Raw genomic sequence first — 20339 nt, forward strand, 5'->3', positions numbered from 1 at the left:
TAACAGTCAGCTATAGAAGCCTAGCTTCAGGTCAGCATTTCTTTGATGGCTGAGACAAGTGATCAGACCATGCTTGGCACTTGTTAGATTAATCAGTGTTTGAAAGTCCCCTTCTCCCCACAGCCAAGGTTCGCACTGTTTGTAATGAAAGGGAACTAGCTGGCATTCAATAGAAGACTGCTTTGGCTTAGGATTCTTGAGTGTACCACACAGCCTCAGTCCTGCAGCGTAAGTCATAGTCAGCAGCCAAAGCTGTCAGCAGTCAGACAGGAGGGGAAGAAAAATCAAACCAAGAAATAGTGGGTCGTCTTTTGTAACGTGACAGAGAATGGGGAGAAGGGCCAGATAGTCTTGGCTCATTTGGGATGCTCTTTAAGGCAGTTTTAAAAGTCTTTCCCTCTTAGGAGGAAGATTTTGCTGTGTGTGGTCAATGAGACATCTGAAATCTTGCTCAGCACTTTAAAAAATGTTGGTCATTTGAGCTCAATCCTGCAAGATGCTCAACACATTGGCCCCACTCCAGTATAGCACCTACGCATGTGCTTAACTTTAAGCATATGAGCAGTCCCTTTGAAGTTATATGGCTTAAGGACTTTACTGAATCAGGGCTAGAATGCTCAACACCTTGCATGATCGGGCCTTGAGGTTGTCCCAGCCTGCGAACCAACAGTGGGGGAATGTTTAAATCCTCTCCCCCACAATCCCTCCACACTACCAAAAAAACCCTACTTATTAAATATACACACACATATATATTACATGGCAATGGAAGTATTGAAAAATATTTTGTATCCTCAGAATGCAGCAATATACTGACCGCGCAATATAGTATATAAAACACTGCTGCCCTACTACAGCACAGTCCTTATGAGGTAGGTAAGTACTATTATTATTTCATTGTTACAGCTGTGGAAACGAAGGCACAGAGAGGTTAAAGGGACACTATCAATTTAAGTATGGGCAAAATGTACCGACCTGACCATGACTCTTACCAACCAGCTAAACATTGTCCATAATCAGGTACTTTTCAATATTGTTTTAAAATCCAATTCAAATGGTTATTTTTCATCCAATATTTCTCCCAGTGTTTTATACCCAAACCTGAAACTAAGAACCTGACAGTGAGACTGACTATAAAGAAAACAAAAATGAAACTCATTTCCTTGATTTTCATTTGCTAAATGGAGAGAAATTTTTTTAACTAAGTAATGCGCATCAGGCTTGAATTTGTAAAATTATTTCACTTTCAACAATCTCAGCTGTTATCAGTAACACAGATAAAGACGATACTTTATTTTTAAGATGATAGTGTCCATTTAAAGAAACGTGCCCGTGACCACACAGGAATAGTCAGGAATAGACTCCCAAACTCTTGACCACCCAGTCCTGTCCCTTAATGAAGAGACTTTGCTTCCTCTCAAAAGCTCAATAGCTATTTGGCTATGATTATATCTGTTCAATAATTACTCAATGTTGAATCAGATGTAAGAGAATATGTATATACTTTCATTATGTACATATTTTTAAAATCTATGAAATACAAGTAATCTGTAAAATATTTAGAAATCTGTGTAAAAGTCAAAATATCTATGTGGCAAATGTAGAATGCTATTGCATGGATTTTTTTTTTGTAGGTTTTAGCAATTAACAACTATTTTTCAAAAAACTTTATAGTAAAACACTGAAAACAGCATACTTATACTTCACATGATACTACTATTGCACGTTACAAAAGAGTACTACAAAAATATAACCTGCTCCCTGTAAGTTAGTGCAATAATATACTGTGTATGCAAAAACATGCATGGAAAGGTGACCAAACAAGTCAGAAAGACTGGCCTTTCCCACAGTTTAATATCCATGCAATCAGAAGATGCAAAGCTGGACACTGGACTCACTTTGCTGCTGCTTTGGGACTAACAAGTACAAAGCCTCAAGGGTTCTTGAGACTTGTAGTCTTTCTCTGAAGCATGTCATAGTAAAACTGCTTCCAGCAACTATGTCTTCTCTACATTTGCATCTGTTTCCTGATTTACTTTCAAGAGCAATTACAGTCCCCAGCAATCCTGGAGGCTTTGAAGTTCCTATTCTCAGGACAATCACAGGCCGGACTTCAAATCAGCCAACCCACATTGTTTAGAGCTTGTTGCAGTTCTGACCAATCAACATTTCCAACTGAGGAAGAATGAGGTTGCACACTGAGCTGGCAGGATGTTTAGCATCTAGAGGCCCGATCCTGAAGATCTAACTCATACAAAAATTTCCACTGAGTTATTCCTGAATAAGAACTGCTAGGAAGTTTGCCCAAGGAGGGCAAGGGTAAGAACTTCAGAAATGAGGCCCTGATCCATGGAACGATTCCGAATGGCAATGGACTGGGCCCTGAGTCTCTAAAATTTTAAGCAGTTACTGCACATGTAGAAAGAATTGTCGCAAATGAGAGCATGTGATTACAAATATAAAAGTAGATTTTTGTATATTATTTCAATATTTTCATAAAACACTGACTTATTTATGAACAGCTTTAAACGAAAGTAGAGTTTATTTTCTCTCTGTTTACAGCAATTATCTTGTGTTCATATTGCATTCATCACCTCAGTATCTATTTATCTATCTATGGAACTTATATGGCCCACAGTGTCTGAGCACCTCACAATTTCTAATGTATTCGTCCTCACACCAGCCCTGTGAGTTATGGCAGTGCTATTATCCCTCAGTCACAGATGAGGAGCTGAGGCTCAGACAGTCTAAGAGCTAGATTATTAAAGGTTTGTAGGTACGTGCTGATGCAGATATGCACCTACTGGGGTTTTCAAAACTGGGTGCCTAACTCACTTTGAAATCAATGAGTTAGGCAGCTAGACACTTTTAAAAATCCCACTGCACACCTATCTTCATCTAAATATCTTTAAAAATTTGGTCCTAAGTGATTTGTCCAGGGTCACACAGGAAGTCGATAGTGGTGCAGGGAACTGCACCCAGGTCTCCAAAGTCCCAGGCTAGTGTATAGTGCTGTTCAGGCCTTATTCTAATGAGAATCAGGCCCTAATGAACCATGCCTTACAACATCCCCGTCAGGCCAGGGAGTATTTCTCTATTCTACAGATGTGGAAACTGAGGTTCAAGTGACTTGTTCAAGGTCACATAGCAAGTCTGAGAGAGAGCTGGGCGCAGAACTGAGATTTCTTGTTTCCAGTTTCTTGCTCTAAGTCAGGAATCCTCAACAAGGGGGCTGAAAACGAGTGTTGGGGTTATGACCACTCTGCCCTCTTTCCAGACTGTTAAACAGAGAATAGTCCCGACCAGACTCCAGCTGGATGGGAAAGGGTTTCTGGGAGGAGGGGGTGGAGTCCACTGTGGATAATGTTGAGAACCACAGCACCAACCCCTGGACTATGCTTCCTCTGCCACATGCATAAGTTGAGTTGATACTACTTGCATATATTTTTTTCTGTATTTTAATATGAATGTGTGTAATTATTGAATATTTACACAATGAACGTAATACATTCTGCAGTCTTTTGAATGCCGTGCATCAGCAACACATTTCTTATTCATATTAGGTTTTTTGTTTTTGTTTTGTTTTTTAAACAAAAATTAAAATCTTTGGGCCTAAACTCCTTAATGGTGTGCCTTTAAAATACCGTTGCCAAGCCCTTTTATCAACCCAAATGTCCACCCTACAGCCCAGTCTCCCCTCCCATCCTCTTCATCTGCTTTTTCTCTCTGAAAACCCAGCCCAAGGCAGAGAGAAGGAAGCGTACTGTGTGCTATGGGGGAAATCAAGCAAGTGCGTCATGGTGACAAAGGGGTGGTTCAGAGTTTCGATCGGAGTTATCCTCTTATCCGCATCTATAGTCAACATCTTCTTTAACAGATCTATAAACTCCCGCCGGTCTGCCTTTTCCACCAACATATCGCTTCCTTCTAAATCTGTTGTCATATTCACCTGGAAGAGAAGGGACAACAGTTAGAAGGGAGAAGCAGACAGTCAGGTCTCCAGCAGATTATTTTCTCTCTCCTGACTCCACCAGGTTTCTGTCTCTGGAAGAGTAGCTGTTGAGGTCACAAGGAAGAATCTGAACTGGCAAATCAAATCACCATCAGGCTAGTGCAAGACAAATCTCTACACAGGCTGTTAAGTATCTAGCTTATTTGGGTCAATGGCTACTGAAGATCTTAGTCACCCTTTGCAGCTTTTGAACTGCTTCTGTGTGGTAATAGACAAGCTCTGACAATCATTATGTATCAAATAAAGCACTATACAATTAGACTATTTAATTGTGTGTCCTGCAATGACAACAACAACAAAAAACCACAAACAAAAAAGATCTTGGTAAGTTTATGGGGAACATCACTATTTATATATCAGATACCAGGAAAAGCCTTCATATTAAAATCTTTCCTGATCCCAAGCCTCTCTTTCTACACTTTAGCTAATGAAGCTAAAATATCAAGAATGATCTTACACAAACTCTGGATCAAAAATGTCATGGGTCATTTTGTTAGCATTAACTTTAGTAGCCTCATACCAAGTTCACTATTACAATAACAAAACAAATAGATAATAGTAATAAACACTTTTCCTTTACAGGTAGCAAAGTGCTTTACAAAGTGGGTAAACATCCTTATTTTACAGACTGGGGAACCTGAGGCATAGAGAAGTTAAGTGACTCACCCGAGGTCACGTAGGAAGTTAGTGGCAGAGCTAGGAATAGACCCTTGTACGTGTGAAACTCCTAGTTACTCAACCACTCTGCTTTATGTCACTTTTATGACTATATATCTGGTCTTTTCTAGAGGGATCCAACACATGATAACTGGGGGTTGGCTGGATTGGTGTAGACCTGGTGTTTCTCAGGGGTTTGCCCAAAGCAGCATATATGCAGAAGTGATGTCGCGCCCCATTTGTTTGCCTTGCTCAGAAGCACAAGGAGAGATCTCGCTAGTTACTCACCAACATTCTTACCTGTGCCATATCATCCAAACAGTTGAAAATGTACTTCCTTGCTTCCTTCGACTTAATCCCCGTCTCTGCCTCATGATCATCTGGTGTCTGCTCAAGACAGGGGAAAGGCAGTTACCTGAGTGGCCCTTGCATCTATGTAGGGTAATATGCCAGCTCCGATGGATACCTCAAAGTCCATCTCTATACAAAGCCATAGGCATGGTTTGACTTCTGTATTTTGGGGGAAGGGGGCAGCTCCAGTCAGGCCAATGAGGCTGCACATGGGGGGAAAGTTCCATGCCTACCCGAGGCTTGCAGTTTTGGGGGGCAACGCTCCCCAGGCCCCCCTCCCCAAACTACACCATGGACAAAGCCACCTGTCTCTTCCCCAAACTAGTAACCAAAATAGTAGCCAAACACATTTATATAGCACCTCTCATGCATAAAGAATCCCAGAGTGCTTTCCTGACTAAGATAGTTCCAATCATTGTTAAGCTAAAGGGCTCACTGTTGACAACACCAGACACAGTGCAGCCGAACATGTTGCTATCACGGATCCAGGAACAATTTTTTGTACCATCATCTATTTTAATTGTTAAAATGGAAATGTGTGTGTTAACTAGACAGGTATTAAAAACAAATTCCACCCAGGGGCAGGTTAAATTAAACATCACTTCATCAACTACAACTATCAGCCATAGATAGGGAAGATATAAACAACAACCCTAAATTGATAGGCTAGTACTTCTCTCTCTAAGGGTAAGTCTACACTGCAATAAAAAGCACCTGAGGCAATGAGCCTCAGAGCCTGGGTTAGCTGACTCGGACTCATGGGGTTTGCGCTACCGGGCTAAAAATAGCAGCGTAAATGTTCGCGCTCGTGCACCCAGGTTCTGAGACCCTCCCCCTTCACCGGGTTTCAGAGCCTGGTCTCCAGTCCAAGTGGGAACATCTACACTGGTATTTTTAGCCCCAGAGCATAAGCCCAAGTCAGTGGACCCATCATTTGAGACTTGCTGCTGTGGGTTTTTACTTTGCAGTGCAGATATGCCCTTAGTTAAACTAAAATAGTCCCATCCGCAATATCCCCAGGTTGGGCAGCTCCTGATTGGAGAGATTTTAAGGTTCACTTTGGACTTTAAGCTTCTACAATGCAGTGCCAGGCACTAATTGCAAAGCCATTGGCCAGCCAAGGGCTGCCTACTTTTAGTTACAACAGTTTTACCTCAGCTCATACCCATCCCAACATCTCAGGTTTGGGAAGCATCTCAATGCATTGCAAAGAGATGAGACCCACACTCGGACTTAACAGAATGTCGCCTTACTTCCAGTCTACGATTGCAAGATGAAGGAAACAAGGAAATATCTTCCTACCTTTAGCCTCCACAATGGATACGGTGAATCTGTATCCCTGTTGAAAAATCTTGTTGTCTTTGTCCCTGAACTTAACAAATACTCTGCTGGCAAGCCCTGTGTCTGTGAAATATAGCGAATCTGTAAGAGAAGGATGAGAGGTCACTGTTCATCTGGTGAAGATATGTGGTGGTCTTCCTTTCAGGAGGGCAGGAGGCATTTAAAACAATGGAACAAAGAAAGAGAGAAAAGGGTGGTGTCTAGTTGGGCTTTATCAAGGATATACTAAAAGGAATGAAAGAAAGAGAATTCCCATAAACTTTAATGGCATTTCCACCTTTATCATTAATGTCTCAGGGCATTTACCCTGGAAGTCTATAAAACATTCTTCCTTTAGCTTCTAAAGTCTGTGGGAATTTCTCCCTTTATCTTCAGACTTTAAAGGTAAAAGAGAATGACCACACATTTTAATGGTGTGTTTTTATTGACTTAGAGCTTTTCATGGTAAGTTCTCGTCTCTATAAGGTATGTAATTTCAATAACTTGGGACTTCTTTTATTTTTTTGGAGCAGCTCAGAGGATAAAGCAGATGAAGCCAATATCGGTGAACCGAAGCAGCCTATGTATTGAAGCAAATGTACACCATCATTCTGTGTCGTGTACTAAATCTACAGTGTATATATTGCTTACTGCATTTGTCATGTCAATGACTTTCACGGACTCTGCCTAGCTGGCATACACAGAACCACGGACGTTACACATACGTGTCTAAGAGCGGAGAATGCTTTTTTTCATTTAGTAGAGGAAAAGTATGTGAGCATGTAATTAAAGGCTGACATAATGTTGACATAGGATGGCATATGAACCCTTAACTTCAGCATTTCCTGACTTCTTGATTGCTTCACTTTGAAAACTTAATGTCCTTCTAATGCAGGAAATGCCACAGACAAAACGCTCGGTATTTTTCAAAGAAAAGATGGAAAGAAATGAAAAAAAATCATAAGAAGCAGCTTCAGTCTTGAGGACCTCAAAACGCTGCTGGCCCTCGCCCATACGAAGTGCCCGCCCTTGCTGTGGAGCTCCTTCGGTACATCCAAGCAAGGCTCCCTCCTGCACACTTTACAAACTTCAATAGCCCCTCTTCAGCCCACTACCAACCTTACAAATCCACATAGCCTGAGGCAAAGACTCAGTTTCTGTGCCGGCCCATTGGACAAGCTCCACAGGAGCCCACAATATACTTGACTAGAGCAGACTTTGAACTACTATAAGTCAACCGTATACAGGCGTGTGAGGAGTCCTTCCTCAACTGTGCACTTTCTCAGTTTATCTCTGGAGGGGAGTCTACTGCTCATGCTCAGTATGTGATTTTCAAAGGCACAAAACCGATTTCCGCTGGAACAGCTAAAGGCACTGAATCTCAGTGAGGGCTATTTCCATGCCAGATTTCACTTTTAAAGCCGTGGCTGAAATACTATTAAAAAAGAAAACTCTCAGGAATGTTCTCATAATGGAAAAAGTGTACTATATTTCTTTTCATCACTCTCCTTTTCCCTTAGGCTTTCCCCAAAAAGATCACTTTCAGACAGAGCCCAAGCCCCCGGTTTCAGAAAGGAATGAGCAACTGAAAAAAGGTGGTTAGAACAGAAACTGTTATCTAACCTGAACTGTAGAGGTTGCTGCATCTCCTGTTACAGAGATAGGAGAGGAACATTAAAGTCTATGGGGCTGATCTTCAGTTAGCTTTAATTATCACAGCTCAGTTGAATTCAATGGAGCTATGACAGTTGACAGCAGCTGAGGATCTGCCCCAAAGACCATTCTCTTTCTTTTCATTGATTTTAATATACGTCCTCATTAAGGGATTATAAAAAGCAGCTGAGTTCATACAATTTCTTATAACAAATAAATCTTCATTTAATACTTGCTGTTAAGCAGAGTAAGGATGGCAGCTCTGTTCAGTGATTAGAGATCATCTACAGAGCTTTCTAGTCAACAGGATCTTATACTCTTGATTGACAGTTCACTTAGGCAGTCAGTTCTTAAAGGCACAGTACTAAATATCTTATTGGTTACCTAGAACGCTACAGGTGGATGAAAAAGTAGTCTTAGGATATTAAAAATCAAACACACATATCTTCCATCAGCAAAGAATAGAAAGTTAACAGTCTGTCCCTTCTGACACAAGAAAGAAGAAAGTTTCTGTGTTTCTGTTAACAGCAAGTGCAGCATCCATACCAACCTGATCGTACTCTGAAGCTCCTGGGTATAAAGGCCAGCCCAAGAACAGCTCTGCAATAACACATCCCAGAGACCACATGTCAATTGCTTCACAGAATGGTAAACCAAGGATGATTTCAGGGGCTCTGCAAAAGAACAGATGAGAAAGCATTAACCATTGTAAAACACACACTGTCATTTGTTTAGAATTCCATGTAATCAGCAACCCTCAAGAAGCTATTTGCAGTGAACAACAAGTTTTATTGGTCCCATAAAGCCCAGGAACCATGGTATATATTCGAGAGTGCTGTCTTCTGGCACCTTATCTGTTAACCAACTCCTAACACACATATAGACATCACCTTTATAGGACACTCCTATAACACCATATACTGAGCTCTTATATTTCACTTTTCATCTATAGATGTGAATTTTCTTAACAAAAGAGATAAGTATCACTATCCCCATTTTACAGATGGGACATTGAGGCACAGTGGTGAAGTGACTCGCCCAAGGTGCTGCAGCTGGGAATAGAACCCAGGTCTCCCAATGCCTGGTCCAGTGCCCTCGTCATGGCATAATGCTGATTCTCTTTTACATACGGCAGTCCATGTATAAAACTCAAAGTGATTTATAAATATTCATATTTAATTAAGCTTTACAACAGTCCTGTAAGGTACAAAAGCATTGTTGCTCTTATTTTACAGATGAATGTACTGTAGAACAGAGAAATAACACAACACCACCATGGCTACATGGAGTTATAGGCAACGCCAGGAAAAGAACACAGGAATCCTGGCTCCCAAGGTTGTGTTGTAGGCACAGGCCACATTTTCCATCTGCTTTCAGCTAGGGAAGGGAGAAGGGGGATATTTAGGGTCCCCTTATCTGTCTCTCCAAATATGACTGGTTTGTTTCAATAGACGCCAGCTGAAGCAAAGCAGACTTCTGAGCAGTACATTTTAGCATTAGCTCTGCTTAGGAAACGTAAAGGAGGCACTGAAGTCTCTTACCTGAGCCTGCTTGATACTGTACGGTTTCAGAGTAACAGCCGTGTTAGTCTGTATTCGCAAAAAGAAAAGGAGTACTTGTGGCACCTTAGAGACTGACCAATTTATTTGAGCATAAGCTTTCCTGAGCTACCGCTCACTTCATTGGATGCATGTATTTAATGATTAACTTAATGAAGTGCTTAAGAACAAAAGCCCTCTACTATCTGCAAAGCTTTGGTCCATTCAGGTCACCACTAGCAGAAACACCCATACAACAGGGGAAATGCTTTTCTTCCCGTTTTTAAAACACAGACTTCCAGCATTAAAATTGAGACCATTTTAAAAACTTAGATTGTGCTTCCACAGAACACTAGTGTCCCAAAAATACTTTCATTTTCCTAGCAACTTTAGTCCAAGAGCTTCAAAACCCTTTATAAACAATGAAAACTCATCACCCCTATGATGCCTCAGTACCCCTGTGAAGTAGATAAATATCATTATCCCCATTTACAGATGGGGAAACTGAGGAACAGACATAGTGTTGTCAACTCTTGTGATTTTTATTGTGAGTCTCACAATTTTATCCTGAGTATCACACTACTTGATGTTTTCCTTAAAGCCCCAGCTTCTGGAGTCAGGTGATTATATTAGATTCTCAACTTTCCTTTCCTGCAGAGAAAAGCTTGAAAACATGAACCCTAAAGGCTCAAACACCATCAGAAAAATAAAGCTCCCCAAATGTATTATTTTTAAAGTCTCATGATTTTTAAACTAATCTCATAATGGGGGGGTAGGGGACTGACCCACGGTTTTCAAATGCTTGTGTTGGCAATATTGATCAATTGCCTCAGTCCATATTAGAGTGAGAATTAGAATCCAGGAGTCCTGACTCCCAAACCCCTTCTTCAACCACCATACTGTCTCCTGAAGCATGTCATTTTTCATTGAGATAGCAACCAATGCCAGCAGGAGATTCAGACCTGCTAATTGCAATTGAAAACATATTGTTTTCCAGCAAACACCACTGCTTACTCATGAAGAGACATAACGTCAGAGAGGAGCTGTGCAAAACGGGGGAGGTTTTCTTTATTTAAGAAACAAGCAAAGACACACCAATGAGAGCCCATACCCCAATCTCAGCACAAAACCCTCTTCAACACTGGGCTGACTTGCAGCAATAAAAACAAAAACTTGGCTCCAAACCCAGCAACCCAGAATCTGAAAATTAAGGCACCTTAAGCCTGGGCTGATTCTGCCATCCCCACACAGAGTACACTATAGGTCTGAGTTAAAAAAAAAAAAACAACAATCATCCCGCATCAGCGCTCCTATTTTCTTTTGTGATTGCTATAAGCTTTTATACCCACCATTCTTTGCATTAGTATGCCTGTCACTGCCAACTTTTTATTCCAGTATTACAGCGCCAGTCAGGAGAATGGCAAAGGGTTAATTTCCAGATCTTCATCTATATTCCCCTCCCTTCCTTGTCCGCTTCTTCATTCCTTCCACAGTGGATGACACCCAGACAAAAATGCAGAGAGAGAGAAAGAAGACAGCTAGGATGACCTGAATCTCATTACTATGTAAATCCTGCATTCAAAGCCATCTGCCTCTCCCTGTCTGCCTGCATGTTATGAATGAAGCCTCCCTGGTCACTAATGAGAGTTCAATCTCGCACTGTCTGAACTTGAAATCCCATCCACTAACTCCCCACATCAGGGAAGACATAGAATGTTATCCAGAAGCCTCCCCACCCATGAAAAATCATCTCCACCGCTGCCAAATACAGGTATCACCCTTCCACTATCCACAACAACTTCCCCATCTCGACCATTCTTATTTATTTATTTACTGTTCCTGTAAGGAGCTAGATTGACAGCCCTGGACACTGCAGTCCTCTGTTTCCCCAAAGAACAAGCTTCCACATGTGCTTCCAGATTATCTGCCATTGGATACCTCCTCTGTATTTTACAGGACTAAAATTCATATCTATTTTTGGGAGCATAGGAATTGCCAAACTGGATCAGGTCTTGATCCATCTGGTCAAGTAGCCTCTCTCGCACAGCGGTCAATATCAACTACTTCAGAGGAGGGGGCCAGAAACCTTGTAAAGAAATAACCTGCCCATAGAAATTTCTTCCAAACCACTGTCTGTCAGACATTGGTTTATGTCTTGAAGTATGGGCATATGTTTGCTTTATGAATTTTTATCTAATTTAACATAACAAGGGATACTCTCCTTATCCATCTATAGGGGCATAATAATTTTTTAAATCTTACTAAGCCGTTGACCTTAAAGATAAATTGTGGCAATGAGTTTCACAGGCTATGTGTTGTGTTAAAGTGTATTTGGTTTTATAGGATAAGTTTGTTGCCTTTCACTTCACATCCCCGTGTTACTATAACGGGCAAAAGGTTAAAAGGGAGCACTGGATTCATCTTCTCCTATGCCATTCATTATTTTTATACCTCTCTCATTTCCCTCTTATTTGTGGGTCTCTCTAAACTAAACAGTTCTAATCTTTTTCAGTTTTCCGTCATGAGAATGTCCTTCCATGCCTCCAGTCATGTTTGGTACCCGATTCTAAACTCCTTCTATTTTTGCTATAACTTTTTAGAGATGGGATGATCAGAAGTGAATACAGTATTCAAAGTGGGGACGTACCATCAATTTACATAATGGTATTAGAAGAGCTGCAGAATTATTTTACATCCCATTCCTTCCCGATCCTACCATTTTGTTTGCTTTTGGACCAATGCTGTGCATTTCAGCAGATGTTTAGCCTGAACACCACCACACAGGTCTTTCTCCTGAGTGGTTACAATTAATTTATAACTCAACAATATCAAGGAGTAGTTCAATTTTTTTCCTTTCAATGTGAGCTACCTTATATTTGTTAACACTGAATTTCATCTGCCACCATTCTGCCTATTCCCAGGTTAAGTGCCTGAGCAGTTCTTCACTGTCTTTGGTAATCTTGACTCACCTTCACAATTCTGTGGCATCTGCAAATTTTAGCACCCTATGGTTCCCTACTTTTTCCAGATTGTGAATAAATATATGAAATAAATTCCGGTTCTAGTATGAGACCTTGAGTCACCCCTTTGTTTATACTTTCATTCTTAGATCATTCAAATTCGGCTCAGATACTCAAAGAGTGGCATAACTTTATTCCAAAGGAAGGAAAAGTTTGTCATATCTTAAAACACCATTTCAGCTGCACCAGAGTCTAGCAACATTAGGAGCTCTTGCACAGATGACTCTACCATTCTACCAGCCATTTTCAGCACAGAGTCAATTCAACCTGCTCAGAGTAAGTCTGGGTGAGGTTGTGTTGAACCAGTGTTGCAGGGGGACCTAGTTAAAGTGCAGGCTAGTGCAGCAGGGTAAGGTTTGTGTGGTATCTGCTGTGTGCATGGAGGATGCTGTGCTCCAACATCACTGTGGTTCCCTGACTTCCTAAGCAGGGACTGCTGCTCTAGGCTTGCCAGTGGTGAGAAATGTTGTGAGGAGAAGTATCTCCCAGCCTGCCTAAGGCAACGAGGACCTAGAACCTCTGTTGACGGAGTATTTCAACCTCCTCCCACAGTCAGGAGTTTATAAGGAAAAGGGGAAGTTCTTCAATGCCACAGGAAGGCCCAGCAGAGACAAATAGAAGATAATGGGTAGCAAATCGCACACCAAAAGCAGCCAACACTAGGCCCAGCAGAGTTTCTGAAGCCACCTTTGCAGTGAGGTTAACTGGAGCTCCTCCTTTTTCAGGATTATACAAATGCACCTCCCACATCCATCCCTACTCTCCCCTCCTCCACCGGACACCCCTCTCCACAGACGCCAGCCCTAATCCCCTCCCACCTCTCTCTGCTATCCCTGTCTAAAAGCACAAAACCTGGTCCAGGTGACTCACACTTTTCTATCCCAGGACCTAAGGGGCCGGGGGCGGGGGCACGGGAGAGTTGGGAAAAAGAGAGAAAGCAAACTTTGTATTTTGGAAAAGTAAAACCAAAACCAGCTTCAAGCTTTTGTTGCCAATAACATCCCACTCTTCAGAAAAGTGCATTAGAGCTGAGGGCCTGTAGGAAAGGAGAGATTCAGGAGCTAATGAGGTAACAAGGTGAGCTCACTGGACACCCCAGCATGTGCAGGAACGTCCCAAGTTTATAATCTCTGCCCTGGCAAAGCACGACTGTGTATTTAAAGCCCTGCTGCAGTACAATCTGTGGCTCCAGCATTAGTCATTAGCTACGTGGGAAAAAACACTCCCTGCCCTCCTCTTCCACAAACCTCCTCAAACTTCTTTCCAGCAAGACACCTCCCTCTGCTCCCTACCCACAGGAATGAACCAGGTTTAAAGGACACAAAATCTCAATAGCGTGACTAGGGGATAGAAAGTAAAAGCCATCTGCAGCCAACCTGGAGGAGGTCAAAGGCAGCCAAAAGCATTTAAGCCTCTGAGATAACAACAGCCAACCCTGCCTTCACCTCTTAGCACTCTCATCCCCTTCCCAACTTAATTACTGCACCAGGTGAACTGGATTAAAGTGTCTGTAATGTTAGTGGGAACTCAGTGTTGCTTCCTTCCATTCCCTCTCTCCTCTTGGAGTTGAACTACAGCAGAACTGCATCTGCTAGACAGCTGTTTTCGCTGGCATGAGAACTTGACCCTCACTCTGTCCACCCAACAGGGATGCCAGCATCCTAAACCTGCTTGTGATGCCCACAATTCCCCAAATGAAGAAATGCTGCTTCTTTTGTTTGCTCTCTCCTGCCACGTGACCCTATGCCGCTTTTAGGCCTGCCTCTGGCAGAATATTTACTTCAGTGACCCTGCTCTGCGGCAGGGTAATTTCATTGTCTGGTGTTTCTGTCAGGAAAATTAATTACCAGTCTCGCTCACTGGCTTTTTCATCCACCCATCACAGGATGTCGAAAGCGACTGCCAAGGAGTTTCGTTTCCCCAGAGTTGGATTTTGACAGTTGGGCTCCTTCTGAAATTTTAAAACTGCCCCGTAGGGTGCCCACCCTCAGATCAGTGGTGGAGCTAACAGGGGCCTGAGGTGACCACACTCCCTGGGGTTCTTTACGTGTATGTGTGGTACCTTTTCAAGCACATTATGCACAGAGACACTTTAGGCATAGGCAAACTAGGCAGCTGGCTAGGGCAGCAGATTTGCAGGAAGCTGGGATGTGCTCTACCCCATGAGTCTGCCACAGTGTGGACTAACTACGTGCACCCTGACTAGTATTAATGGTTTCTTAACAAGCTTTGATTTAGTCCTCTCAGCAATGGGATGTCATCCTTAACATACACATAGAGGCCTCTGCACAGATCAAGCCCAGCCTGGGAGGGCCCACAGCCCTGCGTGGCCCCTGGTGGTCTCTCCCTGGACTAGCTCCAGCACAAATGGCTTCCCAGGACAGGTGGGAACCAGGGGGGACAAATGGGATGGCAGGGACTAGGACATGCAGTGGCCACCTCTGCCCCCATCTCCCCATGTCCCCTCCCATCTCAGCTGTCCCTGGGGTCCTGCCCTGCCCCCTGTGTCCTATCGCGACCCACCTGCCCTCCATTTTCCACTGTGTCCTAAACCCTCCACTCCACCATCACCCCTCTCTGTCCTAGCCTATCTCCCACCCAGGGTCCTGCCCCCACATCTGCCCATCGGCTCCTCAGGGCCTCCCCCATCTCCAGTCCTCCTACCCAGCAAGGTCTTGCCCCCCATGCCATCAGCCCCCTTCTCTAGTGTCCTGCCCCACCTGCCCCTGTATCCCATCCCCCCAGCCCATGTGCCCTGTAATCTGTTCCCTGTTTTTCTAGCCTCTCCCCAACCACCTGCCCTGCATGTCCTTGTTCCTGCCATCCTATTTGTCCCCCACTGCATCCTGGACCCTACCTGATCTGTCTCCCATGTCCTGACCTCCATCCCCAACCTGTGTCCAGACTCCAGCCCACCTGTATTATCCCCGACATTGTTCCACCCACGTATGGTATGTCCCTCCCTCTTCATGTCAGGAATATCCCCTCTGGTCTGGGGCAGCTCCTCCTGCACCCTATGGTGCTCTTCAGATTGACACCAGGCAGAGCCCAACTGGGGGTGGGGGTGGGAAGGGGACAGATGGAGCCCATGTTGCAAGTCTCAGCAAATAGATCCCTAATGCAGGGCTGGGCAGGGCAGCTGGCTCCTCAGAGTGGGGGATCCCAGTGAGGGTCCTTCCAGGGAAGCCTGTGTACAGAGGAACATGCTGATATATTTGCTGCTTTGTTACCCCAAAAGGGAAACTGACCTGGGTGCGGGGGGAAGAGACGCATCAGGAAGACTCAGAGAGTCACTCTTGTCTTCCTGGGATGCCCCCTTTGAAATGTGGGCGCTGTTTAGGTCCCATACACCTTTATACCAGATCCTGGACAGGAGGGGGTGGGGGTCATAATACATTGGCATGATAACATGCAAAAATACCAAGCCAATAGATAGAACTGAAGGTGGAACTTACTAACAACCCATCACACAGCTCACTCCACACTTGCCAAACCTGGCAGACATTATTTACCACTCTTGGTGGCCGACATGAACACGAAGTTGGTTGTCTCAGTCCAATTTCTAGCGTACAACTACCCACATCACACAGAACCATCACCGCATCCTTGACACTGACTGGCATCCTCACCAGACTATGCTACCCTCTCATCCCCAATGGGGGTCATTTTAGAAGAAGGTTGTGGGAAGCAAGGGAGAACTTTCACTGATGTTTCCCATTCTGTGGATGAATAAAGTACTTCGGTATCCAGGGCTGTGCATCTCATATCTTTCAGTGGCCTCTAGAAAAGACAAACTATGAAGCATAGCAGCTATTCACAGCCTGCACATCAAAGGCAGTCGACATTCTCTTTGGTGAGTTGGCAATTGTTTTGATTCTTTACTAGCCAGATAACTCTGTTTCTTTGTCCAAGTTTCCACTGTAAGATTTTGCAGGTCATAGCAAGGTGAACTGTAGTTCAGAGTGGAAGCTGCAGAGTCTGAGGAATAAACATTTAACCGGGGGAATGCCCCCTCTCATGATATAGACTCACTGAAGTGAGCTCTGGAGGGGCTGGCTTCAGAGTCTGTTTAAGCAGCTCCTTACTCAGCCAGAGGAATCCCTATAAAATAGCAGAAATTCCTTATGACCTAACAGGGCTTGACACTAACTAGGTGAATAACAGATTTTTTTCAATTCGTAATTAACATATAAAAAACATTTCATCTCAATGTTGAGCATTTAACATCTCTGACATGTTTTTTCTTTTTGGTTTGGTTTGGGCTTTTTTACTAAAATTGAAAGCCATTTTTAATTCAAAATTAAAACGTTTCATGTTGGAAACATCAAAACAAAACATTTTGATTTTTTCAGGGATTTTTTTTTAAGATTTGTTTTGTTTTGAAACAATCTGACAAAACCGACGCAAATTTGGTGCCACTGAATCAGCATTTTTCACCAAAAACTGGTATTGGTGCCCAGCTCTACTTAGCACCCTATCCCTGTAGTTGCCTAGCTCCGGTCACAAGAGATCTGCCATGGACCGGAGTCTCTCACACAGCAAAACAGAGCACTACCACAAGCACTAGGCTACTAGGCCAGAAAACTGTTGCATTTTTAAAATGATCAATAGTCAGCACTAGACAGATTTCAGTCAGGCCAGGGGACAGTGAAGTGGCAGGGAAGGACACAACATAGGGATGCCACCAATTCTATCAGCTACATAGTTTATTGGACATCGGCCCTCTGCAATTAAACGGAATAGAAGAGTCAAGTATTGCCTATTGCATACTGTGCTTACTTGTGACATATTGTCAATCCAATATCTATATAATACATGTGGAAAAGTGTAACTTACTATTGTGTCTTTATTAGGCCTTTATTTGTACTCATTTTCCCTACTTGGCTTCACTCCACATTTTTTTCCTTTCCTTATAAAAGAGCATGACAACTCTTTTCCTGTTGGTCCTCAGTGACTGTTTCTTTGTTACCTTATCTTTCTCCTTCTAGCTCCTTATCTCGCTTTCTCTCTCTCTTTTCCTGTATTTGTCTTCTCTGCCTCCTCCTCTATATCTTCGGTGCCTCCAAACTGTCCCTCTTCTCCCTCCAAGTCTCTTTTCTAACTTCCCCGCTCCCCCCGCAACCACCATGTGTGCATCCTCTTAAACACACAGGGCTAGGAAATATTATTATATATTATAAACACGTAAAGAGGGTGTACACCATCCTATGCATGCAGAAAAAATATGTACAAAAGTGGAACCATGGATGTGCTACTAAAGCAGTGGGCTGTGCAAGTGCAGATTGGGCACATCCACTTTTGCAGGTGCAGTCACTTACAGGCACCACAAGCGGACACACAAGTCAGGGGCTGACTAAAAATATGACCTAAACTGGGATCCTCACGGCCTGAAAACAGCTGAACCAGAGTTAAAAGAGAGTCTCTTTACATTAAGGAAATTGGCCCTGGTTAACCCTGTAATTTAGCCAAGCAAGCTGCAAGGGTGTAAGTCCTGACATCTCTATTAGGGGTTTTGCAGGGGTATACCTACATCCATATGTACACCAGGGAATTGCCTTTAATGGAGAGAGGGCCCGAAAGGAAACCTCCTGCTCACTTTGAACAAGAGACAGAGAAAGAGCACGCAAACAAACAGTGGAAGCTTTGAGCTGGAGAAAACAGCACAGCTGTTCACAGAAACAAGACAAAAGGTTCAGAACAGTTGCTTTCGCCCCCCGCCCCCCCCCCAACCATGTTGTTTACTGAAACCAAGGACTGAAATTTTGCAGGCAAAGCCACTGAGAGCAGCCTGTCAGTCTCGGGGGGGGGGGGGGGGGGGGCGGGGAGCAAGGGCTTCTTTCAGGATTACGGACCACTACTAAATTGCTCTATCAATTATTAAACCAATCACTCAACTCCTGGTCACCAAAATACAACAGATAAAGCATTTTTCATCCACTCTCCACCAGCTGCTCCCCTCCTCTAGAGCCAGAGGGGAAATCAAAATTCACCTGGTTTATACTTCATAAACATCACTCTGATTTTTCCCTGTGCCTTAGAAATGAGAGATCTCGCCAGCAAGTTACAGTGTGTGTGTGTGTGTTTTATGGGAAGACCAAGACTCTGGAAGTTCGAAGCGACTCCTGTGAATATGAAAATCATCATCATTGTCCTGATCTTCTGGGGGCCACGGAGTTAAGGGAGCCTCTGTAAATACCATGAACGACAGGGCTCATGCATTGGTGGCCACAGATTCCCCCTTGCCTGTCCCACACGGCAAGGCATAGTTCAGTTGCACTCTAGGTGTCTGAGGGGATCGGGAACAGCAAAGGGTTCTGATGCAATTCCAGTGGCTGGACATGGGGAGAAAGCATTGTGGTTGGTAACAGGGCCCATGGGGCTGAAAAGGCAGGATGGAGGAAAATCTGAGATCCAGACCTGAAAGGATGCAAGCTGTAATGTCTGTTGCCTGGCGGCCTGCGGCATAGCTAGAAGTAGAAATTCGGGTGGACCCCAGCTTATGGTGGACAAGCAATGACCAAAGGTTTGATATCACAGCAAATTATTTATGTTACATATTATATGTTACTGCATATCTGACTGTGGCCAACCATGGGCGGGTTGTGGCACATCTCTGCCAATGGAGAGGCAGTAACCAGGGCTGGGTGGTGTAACAGCAGAGTCCCTTCCCTATTGGCATGATGGAGGGGCAGCTGGACCAAATTTCACTGGCATTGTGACCTGGCGCGTGAGCTCCTGCCTGCAGTCCTGGGCTCTGCGAAGCCTGTGTCTATGGGGGAGCAGAGCAGAGGCAGAGACTAGCAGCAGCAGGACCCTGTGCACCAGGTTGCAATGCCACTCAAATTTGGCCCAGCCACCCCTCCCTGCCAGCAGGGAAGGTGCTCTGCCATTGCACCACCCAACTGTAGTTACTGCTTCCCCATTGGCAGACAGGCACCCAGACTTGGGTGGCGTGGGATGGAGCCCCACCCCCGTATGAGTGTAGACAGGTGTTTGGGCCATTGAGTGGCTCTGTGACCCAGTGCATGCAGTCTCTCTGGCTCCCAGTCCCGGCCTCTGCTCTGTTCCCCCTTCGACACAAGCTTTGGCTCTGTCCCATGCCCACCAGCTCTGGTTACTTCCTCACCTGATGCACTACAGTGGTACAGCTGCACCGATGTAAATTTGTAGTGTAGACCAGTCCTTAGTAATACACCTCTACCCCGATATAACGCTGCCCTCAGGAGCCAAAAAATCTTACCGCGTTATAGGTGAAACTGCCTTATATTGAACTTGCTTTGATCCACTGGAGTGCGCAGCCCTGCCCCCCGGGAGCACTGCTTTACCGCGTTATATCCGAATCCGTGTTATATCGGGGTAGAGGTGTATTCCTATCTGGACCGGCTGTGGCCCCGATTCAACAAAGCACTTCAGCACATGCTTAACTATAAGCAAGTACTTACGCCCCATTAGGATTTAAGTACATGGTTAAATGTTAAATGCTTCGTGAATTGGAGTCAATGGGCATGTCCTCCTCACACTTGAACTGTGAACCTTGTGATGCACAGGAAGTAATTCTGTCAGGTGAGCCAAAAGAAACCTGTACCTTGGCTGAGCTAGGAACTGTGCTAAGTTTTTCTCAGCTGGGAGTTTCCCTGTGCATCTCTCAGGAAAACCTCATCCAGTTGATCATGAGGAGACACACAATGGAAAGCACCTCTGCTGTTACCCGTAATGCATGTTCAGCTGCATGATGATCCAGAAATGTAGAAAGATGTGAAACAGCAGCTCTACTCAATACAATGCGAT

The 20339-nt window shown here is 43.9% G+C and overlaps 1 protein-coding gene across 7 annotated transcripts in view; it reads right to left on the reverse strand.

Moving 5' to 3' along the window:
- HIPK2 (homeodomain interacting protein kinase 2) overlaps window positions 1–20339 on the reverse strand; it is a 181730-nt gene that overhangs the window by 38833 nt on the left and 122558 nt on the right. For 6 of the 7 annotated variants that reach the window (XM_073322961.1, XM_073322967.1, XM_073322985.1 and 3 more), the window contains 4 exons: window positions 8544–8667; window positions 6323–6442; window positions 4970–5056; window positions 3765–3949 (listed from right to left, as the gene is read on the reverse strand). In XM_073322961.1, the coding sequence (XP_073179062.1) occupies window positions 3765–3949; window positions 4970–5056; window positions 6323–6442; window positions 8544–8667 (516 nt within the window). Of the gene's footprint in view, window positions 1–3764; window positions 4057–4969; window positions 5057–6322; window positions 6443–8543; window positions 8668–20339 lie in introns of all 7 variants that reach the window. The other variant, XM_073322994.1, reaches the window with a different exon arrangement.

The sequence above is a fragment of the Lepidochelys kempii genome, chromosome 1 (assembly GCF_965140265.1).
Source record: "Lepidochelys kempii isolate rLepKem1 chromosome 1, rLepKem1.hap2, whole genome shotgun sequence".
In the NCBI taxonomy this organism is placed as follows: Eukaryota; Metazoa; Chordata; order Testudines; family Cheloniidae; genus Lepidochelys; species Lepidochelys kempii.